Source organism: Tasmannia lanceolata, unplaced genomic scaffold (genome assembly GCF_043159265.1).
Source record: "Tasmannia lanceolata isolate RefF3 unplaced genomic scaffold, GAP_Taslan_0.1 ptg000015l, whole genome shotgun sequence".
Lineage (NCBI taxonomy): Eukaryota > Viridiplantae > Streptophyta > Magnoliopsida > Canellales > Winteraceae > Tasmannia > Tasmannia lanceolata.
In genome coordinates, this window is record NW_027518692.1 from 11,649,299 (window position 1) to 11,663,689 (window position 14,391).

General features: G+C 38.7%; 1 protein-coding gene across 1 annotated transcript; it reads left to right on the top strand.

Annotated features, from left to right (window-relative positions):
* Positions 1-6,034: 6,034 nt before the first annotated feature.
* On the top strand, positions 6,035-6,895 carry LOC143891717 (uncharacterized). The gene has a single exon (XM_077396254.1). It carries the CDS (start codon positions 6,035-6,037, stop codon positions 6,893-6,895), a length of 861 nt encoding a protein of 286 aa, XP_077252369.1.
* Positions 6,896-14,391: the final 7,496 nt, after the last annotated feature.

A 14,391-nucleotide genomic window follows, 5' to 3' on the forward strand; every position in this document is an offset into this window, starting at 1 on the left:
CAAATGAATTATTTCAATTTCCAAAATAAGAAAAACCCCCCACAATCCAGTTACAGTTTCACAATGACTACAACATCTAGGTGCAACAGAACTAAAGAAAGATCATTAACGCAGCCAACAAAAAGTACTGAACATATGTTTCATCAAATCAAATCAAATAAATTCCCCTCCTGCTATACGGATGTTAACATCTCTATGCTTGTATGACTCTCCCAATCTCAACCTTCCATTCAACTGAAACCATAATCATCTTATGCTATCATGCTTCACCCATTAATCAAATAAAATAAAATAAAAAAATTTACCTTTGTAAAGTTTTATTCTCATGACAGGACATTCCCTTTTGCAATTCAAGACGTGCATGTAGCATGTAAGAATACAAACAGCCATAAGAGAACATTGCTTCAAATAAATGCGAGCATATGATTACTTTCCCCAAAGTAGAGACAGACGATAGTTTGGTCATGTGAAATTTGGGGACACATGGAATCAAGATAATCACTCAAACATATATAGATTACCAGCGATCACATTTGACTAAAACTTTGAAGGTTTCTAATTAATATTCCTCATTTCAACAAGTACAGACTAATGATGTATAAAATAATAATAGCTGGGACAATGTAATGCGTCCGACCTTAAATCCCCAATGATCAAGACCTCGCAGAATCAACTTATATAAATAAATAAAAAATGCAAGAACTCTGAGATTTTCATAGATTCACTTAAAAGAAGAAGAAATGCAAACTATATAAATAATATCTAAGCTGAACAAGGAAGTAAAAGCAAGGTCAATAACATACACTTAAGACATAGGATATGAAGCAGGAAAAATGAAAGATATATCAAAACATAAGATCCAAATACTCAGACAATGACTTTTAACTTCAGATTAGCAAGAGAAAATATGAAAGTCCAACACAAAACATCAGTAATATCAAGAGTTCATCTCATGCTGCTATGAATTCCAAGCAGTTATAAACTTCAAAACGCTACAGGTCACGGCAATTCACTCCTATTTGTCTTGTAATAGCAAAGTCCAGAAGGAATACTAAAAAAAATTCAATTATGTATAGTTTCAGAACTTGACAGATTAAATGATTTACATTAGTCACAAGAGAAATTCAGCAAAACAGGGACCATGTGAGGGCAAACAAAAACACACAGCACTATCAAATGTTGACATTCATGAAGCATTCAAACAGGAAAAGCCAAGGATTAAAGCATTAGATGGAAAACAGACACCAAAACAAGACAATCATAGAAAATGATTTACATATGTTAACTGATTGCAGGGAGCAAGAGCTGAATGTATTTGTAGTCAAATTGAGGCAATGCTCGAGGCTTCTTCTTCTCCTCGGATCTCTCGCTCTTTGGTGAAAGCCACGGCAAAGATGTGCAACATGACCGGAGACAATATCTGTCTTCTTCCTTCGAAAATTCAGATCCGAGGATCTATAGATCGGATCAATGATTCAGAACCTAAAATTTATAACCTAGAACTTGACTTAGGGTTTCAAAGGAATTAGACATTTAGATCTAGGGTTTCGAAAGCTAATGAAGAGCAAGGATCCAAGAAGACGAATTTTAGATGATGAGACTATGAGATGATTAGAGACACGGCCGAATTCCGACCGGAAACATGGCCGGAGAAGGTGATGCTCGACGGGGAGTTAGGGTTTGAGGAGAAAAATGGGGAAAAAGATGATAGAGATGGAGGTAACAACAAGGAGGAACATACTCGGAGCTCCGGTAGAAAATTTAGAGAACGGCCGGAGAAGATTGGCCGGGGTTCTGGCAAGTTTGCCGGAGAAGATAACTTTGGGGAGAAACCCTAATCGCCTCTCTCTCTCTCTCTCTCTCTCTCACTGATTTCTGTTTTTTCAACGAAAAAAAATGAGATCTCCCAAAAAAATGAGAAGATAAATTGATATTTATAGGCATTTTCGAGTGCCAATATTGGCACTACCATTTTTGATAGGCGCACGGTTGCGCAATTTTTTATGAGCACGCCATGCTATCGTGTCCCATTCGGATGAAAATTGCACCGTTCCAGGATAAATTCGCCCCCTCTCAGGATAAACTCACCTCCCTTTCTGGTTTACACTACGGACACTTCTTCGGGTCGTTCGCTAGGCAAACAGCCTCGGATTTCGATGAAATTTTGCAAGGACCTAGTTGGGACCCTAACCTAGCCTAGGATGAAATTTGGGGTCTCACCTCACTGATTTGATAGGTTTTTGCACAAAAATGGAGGGATTAGGGGACAATCAAAATGGGGTGTCTACAGTAGCTACAAATGGAAATCCAAAGATTTCAACTAAGTCTAAAAAAATGGGCTATCAAATGAAGGGTTTGAATCGGCCTATGGAAATCACTATGGTAGGGCCACGAATAAAATTCACATTGGGATCTAAAATGGATGGCTCAGATCAAGTTTTGAAGATGAATCAGAGGGGCAACCCATTTATGTTGATAGCCCATTGTTTGAACGGTTTAGATACTCTATGGAGGGGTACAATTGATTTAGATCAGCCCATTATTTGGATGGTTTGGATCTTATGTGAATGATTGTGCAACACTTTATAGAGGGGCAGTTTTGCCATTTAAGGTTGAATTGGGAGTGGGCTGTTTTGAATTACAAATTGAAGATGGGCTGCTGATTTGGGTTTGAATAGGCTGGAAACATGTGATATTCGGTAATATATGTGGTCCCTACATGATGCCTAAAATTACAGTGAAGAGAGAAAAGAAAGTGGTAGAAGTATTTTGGATTGGATATCTAGAGGTGGGGCCCACTCTAATATAATGCATGTGTATCTGTTTTAGAAAGAAGCATGGGGTGATTCTCTCTCTCTTAATCTCATCATTCTCCAACCGTAGGAATGGCAAGTGAATAAATTTGGTATAAATCTATTGTTTGCCCATCACATGAAAGGCAGCTAAATGTTTCTTTTTTTTATATTGGTTGTCAAAAAGAGACGCATAGGCTGCTGTCATAGAAAACTTTCATTTTTTAAAATATGAGGTGCCTTGATAAGAGGCTAGGATTTTTATTTTATAAGTTCCTATTTTGGCAACAAAGAGAGTTTCAGCAATAGGATTTCTTTCCCTTAAAATCTGTGACGTGGGCATATTTGTTAGATTTGGGTAGTTGTGTGGGGTTGCAATTAGATAGAGACAATAAATGGTGGTAATGGTGAATTGGCAAACAATATAAGAGGCAAGCCAATATTCTTTCTCAATTGTAACAGATTATTGCATGGAATTAATAAGGAAGGACAACCAATTTACGTTGTATCCAACGAAGTGGACGGTTGGGACTATTCAGAAGAATAGAAAGAAAAGGGGGATGCTTCTAATTTATTTTTTTTGGGCTCTTGCTCTTAAGATATTCGGACAGTAGTTTTTTTTTTTTTTTCTCTTCATTGCTTTCTCTCTCTCTTGTTCTCGCTCACTCTTTCATCTTATTTTGGTTCTCTAGTTTGTAATACTTGAAATTTTCATCAACAAAGATCTCTCCCACTTGGAAATTTGGTTCAACACTATTCTTCTTTAAGTTTATGTTTCGGCACCGTCATATCTCTCGGCCAAGGATTCAATCATTGCGAAAAGACTAAGTGTTCTTTTATTTTTGTTTTTTCTTCCAAGAATTAGTTCAATGTATTTTTGTTTCAAATTCAATTAAAGTAGAGTTTTCTTTGTTTATTTAATGGCAATTCCAATTCCCCTCTCTATTTTCTTTATTTCTTTCCCCTTCGCCATGAACAGCTAAACCCACTTACTTAGGGTTTAAATGAAACCATGGGGAAGGAGAAAGATGATTAATTATAATCAATGATATAAAATCACAATCATTTATAAGGGTTTAGATTTGTTGGATCCCAATCACTCATGCCATTGGATTCCTTCCTTTCGTGTGCGTAATTGTTGATGACCAAATATAAACGCTTATATAACTTTCGAAATTGGATAGTGTAGATGATCAATTACTCATGGGCAATGACATCGATTGATCGTATTCCCTATTGACCGGATTTATCAAATACACTATACAATACAAACATTAGTTGGATTAATGATCCAATCCCAACCCATGGTGGATTCTTACCCAAGTACTCTTTTATATTGAATTAAGATTTTTACACTATTCCAAATTACTTTTGCAATTTTTCAATTTACTTAAGCCCTTAGAATTTAGTTTTCTAATTAAATTAGATAAGTAGTTAATAGAGATCATTAAAATTTGGTACACGTTGCTTAAATTAGGATTTTAAATAAAAAAGATCTTAGTTAAATTTGATTCTTAGATTGATTAGAATGTAGGCTTATATATAGTGTTGGCTCCGAGGTCAAGTCCACGGAAATCCTGAGTCCATTCCAGGCAACATTATATCATAGCTAGTATTCTAATCGGTATAAGAATAGGATTGACAACTAGATTTCTCTTCCCTGAGTTCGACCCGTAACTACACGCGATCCGTGCACTTGCGGTTATTTAATATTACAATCAGAATACGTCAGCGGGAAGAAGTTGCCTCTTATAGTGGGTCGAAGAACAAAATATAGAGATTTTGACAATCTAATTCATAGCAAAATTGGGACCAATCAAAGTGAGGTTTCTCTATCTATAAAGTGTCGATATATTTTAGACCAATCTCAGATCATCTTGTATGATATTCGAGATGACGATGACCTTGATCTGGTAATGATGCTCTTTGATAGTACTATCATTAACACTTTGAGCCTATATGTAACTAAAGAGTTTAGATTCGGAGGAAACAATTCTTCGGACCTTACGAATGTCTGTCAGCCGTATTTAAGTGCGAACACAGAGGCAGTGGGTCCCATAGTGGAATGTAGAACTGCACTACCAGCGCTGGAAAATCGTTGTGGAGATCCTCCTGGCGGAGGAGGACGTTATCATGGACATACTAGTCATAGGTAAAATAGCTGACTGTTTATAATCCATTCCTGAAATTGCCTTCCCTTTATGCTAAATTACATTTGCGCAGATATGGAGTTGAGTTGAGTAAAGTTAATGAAGATCCTATCTGTTACCGGAACGTTGGTATCGCAACGATTCCTTCCTCATTTGCAGTGGCTTCGAGGCCGAATATTAGTACCGTCCCCGTGTGTCCTGCATCACCGAGTCTAACGCCCGTTGCTCGAAAAGATAAAAGAACGCTTGGCGGTATTCATACCATACATCGGTAAATTATAGTATTGAACAATTGTTGGGTGCGATTCATATTCCTTCGTTTCATTTCTAAATCAATTACTTTATCTCTAATTGGCTACCGATCTGCAGGTATGAAGTGGATTTGAATCAGGATTTCGAAGATCCCACTTTAAATGAGACCAACGCGACTGAGACCGAGCTTGAGAAAACCCAACCATGCAGAAACGATTCGGACTTGTGTAAGGATTTTAGAGGTGATATTCATGCTATTTATTTGATTCGACCGAACGATGGCAGTAATAACGACGATGATGAAGAGGACTTCGGTGATGATGAAGAGGACTTCGGTGACGATGATGAGATGGGTGGCGAGGAGGAGGATGAACCTACTAATTATCTAGGCGATGCTTTGGAAAATACCAATATAAGCAGCCGATGGAAGCGGATGAAATGGTTGCAGGGAGTGATGAAGTAAATGTGATTGTGGGACCTGAAGAGTTCACGGTCGGGGCAATGTTCCCAAATCTTAAAGCCTTTCAGAAGAAAGTCACAGAGTACGCAATCCAGCATCGGTTTGTGTTTGTCCCACAAAAGACAAATCCCACAAAGTACGGCATTAGATGCAAGGATCGTAGCTGCCCATGGCATATCACAGGGACCACTTATACAGATTATGTTAAGGTAAAAACATTTACCCCCCAGCACACATGCTCAAGCACAATGAAAGGAAACGATCATCCCATGGCCACTGCAAAATAGGCTGTTGAATGCTCTCTAGCCTTATTCGAAAGCCCAGAAGATGTTAGGGCTCCTATGATAAGAGGGTACATCAAGGCCCAGTGGAGTATAATAATGTCGTATCAGAAAGCCCACATGGCGAAGATGATCATACACAAAATTATATGTGGGCATGCAGAGGCGTCATACCGCATCCTGCCTGCATATGCTGATGAGTTGGTAAGAAGGAATCCTGGCACAGTAGTGCAGTTGTGCCGAACTCGAGGGCTGCGGCCAAGAGGGGATGATACATTTGGGCGTTTCTTTTGGTTATTTTGCCCTAGCATTAGTGCGTTCAACCGAACAGTTAGGCTCCTCGCCCTAGTTGATGGGACCCATCTGCGAGGGAAGTACAGGGGGACTCTACTAGCCGCAACTGCGATAGATGGCAACTATGGGTTATTCCCGCTGGCACTTGTAGTAGTCAACGCCGAGACGTATGATAGCTGGGTATGGTTCCTGCATTTGTTCCTTCAGAATTTCATTTCGACAGGACAAGATGTCAACACAATTGGGTCCGACTGGATGAAGGGGTTGCCTAGAGCCGTAGCGGAAGCTCTGCCCGGGTCGTACCAATTCTATTGCATCCACCACCTCAGTGCCAACTTCCATGGAAAATTTAAGAGTGAAGATCTCCGAAAACTTTTTGTGAATGCTGCATATTCCCTAGGGGAGGGTGCTTTTAAAGATGCGATGGAGAGTATTAAAAGCATGAGCAAAAGCGTAGAGAAATGGATATCGGAGATTCCTAAACAAAATTGGGCCAACGCGTATTTTGAAGGTTCTAGATATAACGTGCTGACAACTAACGCAGCTGAGAGCTTCAATGCACTTTTAAAGGGCGCAAGGGAGCTGCCTATTGCAGCACTTGTCGAACAGACAAGATGGAGACTATTTGACTTCTTTCAGTACCGTCAGAAGGCAGGTAGCAAGTAGACGACTCATTTGACCCCAAACGCGAAAGGCTGGTTGGCCGATGAACGTATTCTAGCAGGTGGTTATATAGCGCACCAGTGTGGTTGGACCGTATATGAGGTAAAGTCCAAGTGCCACGTTGATGAGGTGGACTTAGAAAAGAAAATATGTACGTGTCGTTTGTTCCAAATGATGGGAATGCAGTGGTCCCATGCGATAGCAGCCATGGGACTGGACCAACGAGACCCATACAGTTACTGCGGGGAATGATATCATGCCGATACGTATCGAAGGACTTACGATGGAGCAATTTATCCCACGTTAGACCGATCGCAATGGCCGGAGCCTACCCATCCTTTGTCGTTGGTATTGCCGCAAAAAACAAGACGACAGCCAAGCCAACCAAAAAAAGTGAGAACGGAGAGAGGGATGCAAAGAGGAGTGCATCATAAGTGTGGTACTCACGATCAACTTGGACATAATAAGAGATCGTGCAATAATCCGCCCATCGTAATTCCTCAGCCAAACGTGGTTTCAATCGGGCCTTCCACACCAATGGAAAACCAGTATGTAATTTTTTGACTTGTGTTTTCTCTTATATTATGATCCTCGATACAACCCGTGCCAGCTTTAATCTATTCTTGTAAATTTTATTGCAGGCCCGGCGTATCCCGCCTGCCTCCGTTCTTTTAAGTATGATTCTTTTTTTTGTGTTTTTGGGATTATTTGAATTGAAGGGACTTGGATTTCTTTGATAGAAATTGTTTTTAGGTCTATCCTGCCTGCCTCCTGGTATGTAATTTTTGTTTTCTTTTGAACTATTAGAATGTGAATTTTTCTCAAGACCATGCATAAAATCAAATGAAACATTTAAACAACTTGCTGGCATGTTGAATTTTCCATGTAGGTGACCTTTTTGCACCCAATACAATTTCAATGTTAGATTTCTTCAAGAAGTCCGGGGTCGTCCACTAAACGCGGCTCCAAAACTTCTGGATTAGGGAGCAATCCAACTCTATATTACGGCAAGGTCTATCCGTGTTTTCTCTTATATTACGGTCCTCAATCCAACTCTAAGTCTTTCAGATTCCGAAACAATGATCAGTAAAACTTTTGGACTAGGGAGTAATTCAACCACTGAGGGAATGGCCCAGCATTATGTCTAGATATGTTTTTTGAGAAATTTTACTGTTTTATACGCTATAATCTGCAGGCTTGAATTTGTACCCAGAAAATGGTTGATTATATAACAGCTCCGGCGTTGGATTTGCGCCTAAGAAAATTGTTTACTCTCTCCATATTTCTCTCCATGAATGAAGTTTGCAACACAGGTTTCATTTTAGATGCTGAAAACACAACTTTCATGCCATTTGCATACCTTGGGGTACAATCACTACTCTGAGGTCATTTCATATTCCAAACAACAGTAGTTGACGCAAGAAAAGAAGCCAAGTTGTTGGTTTAATTGGTTTACAATTTTGAAAAAAAAAATGCTTGGTCATTTAGGGTCAAGGTTTCCATCACATTAGATGTAAGTGTCCAACTTGTATGGTTGGTTGCACAAGGCCGCCATTAAATGGTAATAGCAAAGTGGAAAAGATGATCACTAGGTGGAAAAGATGGAATCAAATCCAATAAATCAGATTTGGACCTGTTCAGACAGAATGAGATGAAAAAAAGTTAACAATTGATTTAAACCAACTAATTTCTCAAATATTAGGGGTATAAACCAATGATTTTTCATAACTTATTGGTTTAAACCATTGATTTTTCAAGATTTAGGAGTTTAAACTAATGATTTATATCAAATATTGGTTTAAACCATTGTTTTTCAAAACTTATGGGCTGATTTCCGAAATAGAAGGGGTTTAAACAAATGATTTGACATAAATTATTGATTTAAACCATTTATTACTCAAGATTTAGGGGTTTAACCCACTAAGGTGTGAGAAATTATTGGTTTAAACCATATATTTTCGATTGTATCGTATCTCAATTAATACCCAGCTATCATAGCATACCAACCCTAATTTAATGGTTTGAGTCTAAACTAATTTGGAAAAATTATAGGGTTTTCTAAATTGATTTTCCAAAATATAGGATTTTCTCAACTGATTTGGGAAAATATAGGGTTTTCTAAACTGATTTTTCAAAATATAGGGTTTCTCAACTGATTTGGGAAAATATAGGATTTTCTAAACTGAATTTCTAAACCAAAGTTTAGGGCTTTAAACCAATCTTTGGTTTAAACCAAACTTGGAGGTTCAAACCAATAATTTGTGAAAAATTTGGAAAAAATCAGGGGTTTAAACCAAACTTTAGGGCTTTAAACCATAGATTTCTAAAAAAATTAGAGGTTTAAACTAAACTTTAGGGCTTTAAACCATAGATTTCTAAAAGAATTAGGGGTTTAAACCAAACTTAAGGGCTTTAGAGCATAGATTTCTAAAAAAATAGAGGTTTAGTTGCTGATTTTCGCAACAGAGAGAGAGAGAGAGAGTACTGATTTTTCCAACCATAGATTTCTAAACTGATTTTCTCAAAACCCCTAATTTTTTGTTTCCAAACTGATTTTCTCAAAACCCTAACATAAAATCTCAAAAAACAACTGAGAGGGACAGAGTACCAACCTGTGAGAGGAAGTCCGCTCAGAATCAGAGGCTACCGGAGAGAGAGAGGGCCTGAGAGAGGGAGAGAGAGAGGCTGCCATTGAGAGAGAGGGCCGGTGAGAGGGAGAGAGAGGGTGCCGTAGAGAGAGAGGGTCGTCGAGAGAGAGAGAGAGAGAGAGAGAGAGAGAGAGAGAGAGGCCGGAGAGATCACACTAGAGAGGGTCGGCGAGAGAGAGAGAGAGAGAGAGAGAGAGAGAGGAGAGAGAGAGGGAGAGAGAGCGAGGGGTGAAAATAACAAAGGTTAACGTTTGAGAAAAGTAAAAACCACGATTTTGAACTAAGGGGTAGTTTGGTCTTAAAAGTCCCAAACCAGTCACTATCACTCTACATTCGTCATTTTCAACATTTTTAAGGTGGAGGGTTCAACATTTTTTGAAGACATAAAAGGCTGAGTGAAGAATTGATAGATCACGATAATTTTCACAGAATGAACTTAGTGTGGCTTGTGGAGAGTTAACGCTGAAGGGGAGGGCTAAAGTCGCTAATTCGTGCACGACGTTGGAGGGGCCAGGCTGACTGATTTGAGTCGTAGTTAGTTTTGCGAGTCGATGTTGAGGGGGAGAATTTTGATCGTTATCGACACCGACTCTTCAAAGAGTCTTTTTATGTTTTGCTTTAGGTTGGATAGATATTAAGAGTAGTTTTATTTGGGTAGGATTTCTATTTGATAGGTTAAAAAGAGTATGTTTTTATCTTTTAACTTGGCTGTAGTTATCTAAGTCAAGTCTACTTCTTTCATGTATATATGCAATTTTTAACGTGAATAAAGAATAGAATGCTACATCAACGTTTCTCTTCCAGAGAGTATTGATGTTCTTATCTTTACACAGTGCATTCAAGTTTGTAAATTTTGTTTGTTTATCTCACGTTATTTTGCAAAGCAACTCTCTCTCGTTAGTTTCAATAGTTTATTTCTTCAAAGAACACCAAAGAGGGGTTCACACAGAATTACAACGCATTGGTTGACCTTAAGCATAAGCGAAAACAAACGAAAAATACCTTTGAATTTGGCAAGTCTGTGAGATACTAGTTTCTGTTTCTACATAGAACAAATAACCAGACAAAATATGACAAAAATAAAGAAATGGGAATGTTTAGAAAAGCTCGAAGAGAATACTTTTGAATTCCAATATAGTAACCACAATGGATTTCCGTATCATCACTCAAATGATTGGTTTCTTGTCTATTTATAAACCTCTTGATGCTTTTTTGGTTGAAATGCGCCTTTTCCTAGCACCTGGTTATTGGGGGCTGCTTATCTGACCGTTAAATAACGTTAGATCGCAATTCTATGGTTCAGATCAGCTTCTGTAGTGATTGTTAGCTAGCGTAAAACTCTAGTCCTTATTTCACCGTTGGACATCAACCGGTCGCAAAAATGGGGCCTGGATCGCACCCGATCGAGATTCAATCGTTGGCATGCTCCATATCGTACCCGATCAATTTCTACTATTACCACGCAATCTTACGACCTGGAATACACATGATTGAGTTCAACTGTTGGAACACTAAACACACCTATGTGCGTTCCTATGCCCTAAATCACACCCGCTCGAGACTGCTATCATCCGAATACACTGTTTGACCAAGATCAATATGAGTCATGATCAGCGACCCAGATCCAATCGAAATAACGGATCATTAGTTACTTTGTGTGTGTGGAGAGAGAGAGACCATAATTAAGTTATTAAAAAGATTATGTTGGAAAGTTGCCTTATTTCCCACGGTGTGGTGGTAAGTAAAATTAGAAAGTATCTTTTTTAGGTTTTGGTTTTGGAAATCCTAGGTATATAATACACCTACGGTGAAGGGGTGTGGAAGTTTTTTGTGTTTGTCGGCTACACGAAGAGTTGCGACAAGAGAGGAGAAAAAAGAGAGGTGTGCGGAAAAGGAGAAGCGAGAGAAAAAAGGAGAAAGGAGAGAGAATGAGAAAGTGGGTTTCTTCTAGGGTTATCTCGTGTCCGGTCTTGGGTGAGAGAAGCAAGGAAAGGGTTGTGGGCTTGTGGGTTTTGAATTTAATTCATTGTAATCCTTGTATATTGTTTTCTCATAGTAGAAGATTGTGTTTCTCGCCCGTTGATATAGACTTGGTCGAACCATGTAAATCTCAGTATTCATCATGTGGCTTGTTTTATTTTATACCTTTTCGTTAATTTGTGCACGATCGGATTGGATCGGATCGGACTTGCCTGATTACAAAGGTTAATATTCTGAATTGTTAGCAAATAAAGGATCAATATGCATTGGAGAGAATACATAGGGTTGTTGAGAGACTACATAGGGTGATAACAACGCAAAGCCTAAATGGCCATAGAGGATGATGATCGCATGGGAAAGAAAATGGCAGTGAAATATCTAAGCGGGACATTTGTCTTTGCTCTCTTGCGGGCCATGCATTTCAAGAGAACTAAGTAAACCATATGCAAAATGTACTCAGGAGAATAAAGTAAACCCAATTAGTGTAAATTAAGCATCTTACACGACTAGATTACAAGACCCAGAAGAATTTTTTTTTTTTTTTTTAAATACAATAAAACAAGGTTTTTGTAATTCAAGGGCATACCTTCCAAGTAATTCGTTGGATCCATGGTTTTAGGCTTTTAGCTGAATTCTCTCTCAAGGGAATCCAGCTCATTGTCTCCCTCTGGTTCTGTCGACACCAATGCTATTGGTCTGCCCTTAATTCATGCCAATCTGTTGGAGTGTCGTGGCTAGAACAATAATGACCATCTCTCTAGTCCATACGATTGGATATTTCATGGCGCAAAAAAGCATGCCAATTTTTTAGGCCATGGCTTGCTAACCACATCTCCTCTACCACCACCATCCCAAGTGTTTGATCCTAGTCAAGGTTATAAATTTCGACCGATTGAAATTTTGAAATCTCGAACCCGAAATTTTGAACCCAGAAATTTCGGGCCGAAATTTAAGAAATATCTCCAAAAAGTCAGCTTTTTATTCATTATTTAATATTATTCCGAAATTTCAGCGGAAATTATTTCGGGGATTTTGTCGAAATTTGGTACCGGATAAAATACTAATTTATTTAATTTCGATCGATTTCACAGAAATTTCGGCTGAAATTTCGGTTTCGGTGAGGACTGCATTCCGAAACCGAAATTTAAAACCTTGATCCTAGTTGCATTTGATTACTAAGGCATCTCTAAGCACATGAGTACAACCACTATAAAATAGGGGAGGGAGAATGTCATGTGACTAAAGTCTCACAGAACATAGATTAAACACACTCTCTCTCATGAATGTAATGTGACAGTTAGGGAAAGCTTCAACCTTCATCCGATTAGACTAAAAGCTGATGTGGAAGGATGACATAGGGTCGATTTTGATTTGGATTTCTCACATTTGCAGCCCTTTTTTATTGTGATTTGGATCTGGATCAAATCCTTGGATTTCCAAATCAGCGACTGACAATGAAAAAAATCAGATTTCCAAATATGCTGTGGAAATAAGTAACTGGAAATCCACAGATGTGGCAGTTTCTTTCACCCTCTTTGCTCCTCAACCTCTCCCCTCCAGTAGGAAGTACCCCCTTCCCTCTGTCTCCCTCAACATGAGCTGGTGGATCTACTCTCATTTTGCATTCAAAACTCAATTCCAAATCCAAATACAAAATATGAGGTAAATGTAGATAACCCATTTCTAGACTTTGAACCACTAAATCATTTGGGTATTGGAGCGCTCCCTAAAAATTGGGATAGACTAGGGAGATTTTGGTTGCAGTAAAAACTTCATCTGCGGGGACTGCTTTTGCAGTCTAATGTGCCAGTTTAGATTATATCTCGTGTAGTGTCATTGCAAATAAAGCAATTAATGAACTATATATGTACAACAAACCTACCGTGAGCTAACTCTAAGGTAGCTGATTTGTCTAAAATGCATATGATGGGAATAAAAAAGAATACCTGATTGCCATGAATCATGAATGGGCTAATTAACTTTGTCGAAGGAAATTAATCAATTATGCTTTTTGGAATAAAGGACATCAAAGCACACCAAAGTCTCATCTTCCACTAAGGAGGTTATTAAGAAAAGCTAATCTATTCTCTAGTCAGAAAAAGACTAAACTGAACCATTAATGAACATGAATTATGTAAAGTTCACTTGAGAAGATTACCCTGATTTGCTACAAAACAGCATATTTCGAAAAAGAATTTGGACAGAAGGTGATGTGAGCATTCTCAACCTTTCTCAGATAAAGAAACAAGTGAAATTAAGGGTGTCAATTTTGGCTCGGGCTCGGACGCTCGCTCGAGCTCGGCTCGAATCCTTAACGAGCCGAGCCCGATTTAGGCCAGGCTCGGCTCGGCTCGTTAAGAATTTAATATATTTAAATATATATATTATATATTAATATATACACTAAAAGGGTTATCCAGGGAGTGAAAGGGGGAGGCAAAATATGTCACTTCATTTTTGGAACCCCATTTGTTACTTGGACCACCCCCATAGTGTAAAAAAAGTAGTCAAATTACACTAGATAGGGCTGTCCAGGGAAGATGAGGGGTGTGAACTTAATATAACCCGAGCTCGGTAAGGCTCGCGAGCCGAACCGAGCCGAGCCTGGTTCGAGCCCGAGCCGAGCTTTTGAGCTTAACGAGCCAAGCCGAGCCTGGCCAAGCTCGGCTCGGCTCGTTTACACCCCTAAGTGAAATATTTGGTTGGAAAAGACTATCAGAACTACAGCTAAGGAAATTCCATTAATTGTAATCAAATGTATCCAAGCAAACCATCACCACTAACTTTCGTAACATGAATACAGATACCCTCTTTTGGTAATATTGTAAGTTACAAAGGCAGAGTTAAAGCTCCTCTTTTATCTGAAAACAT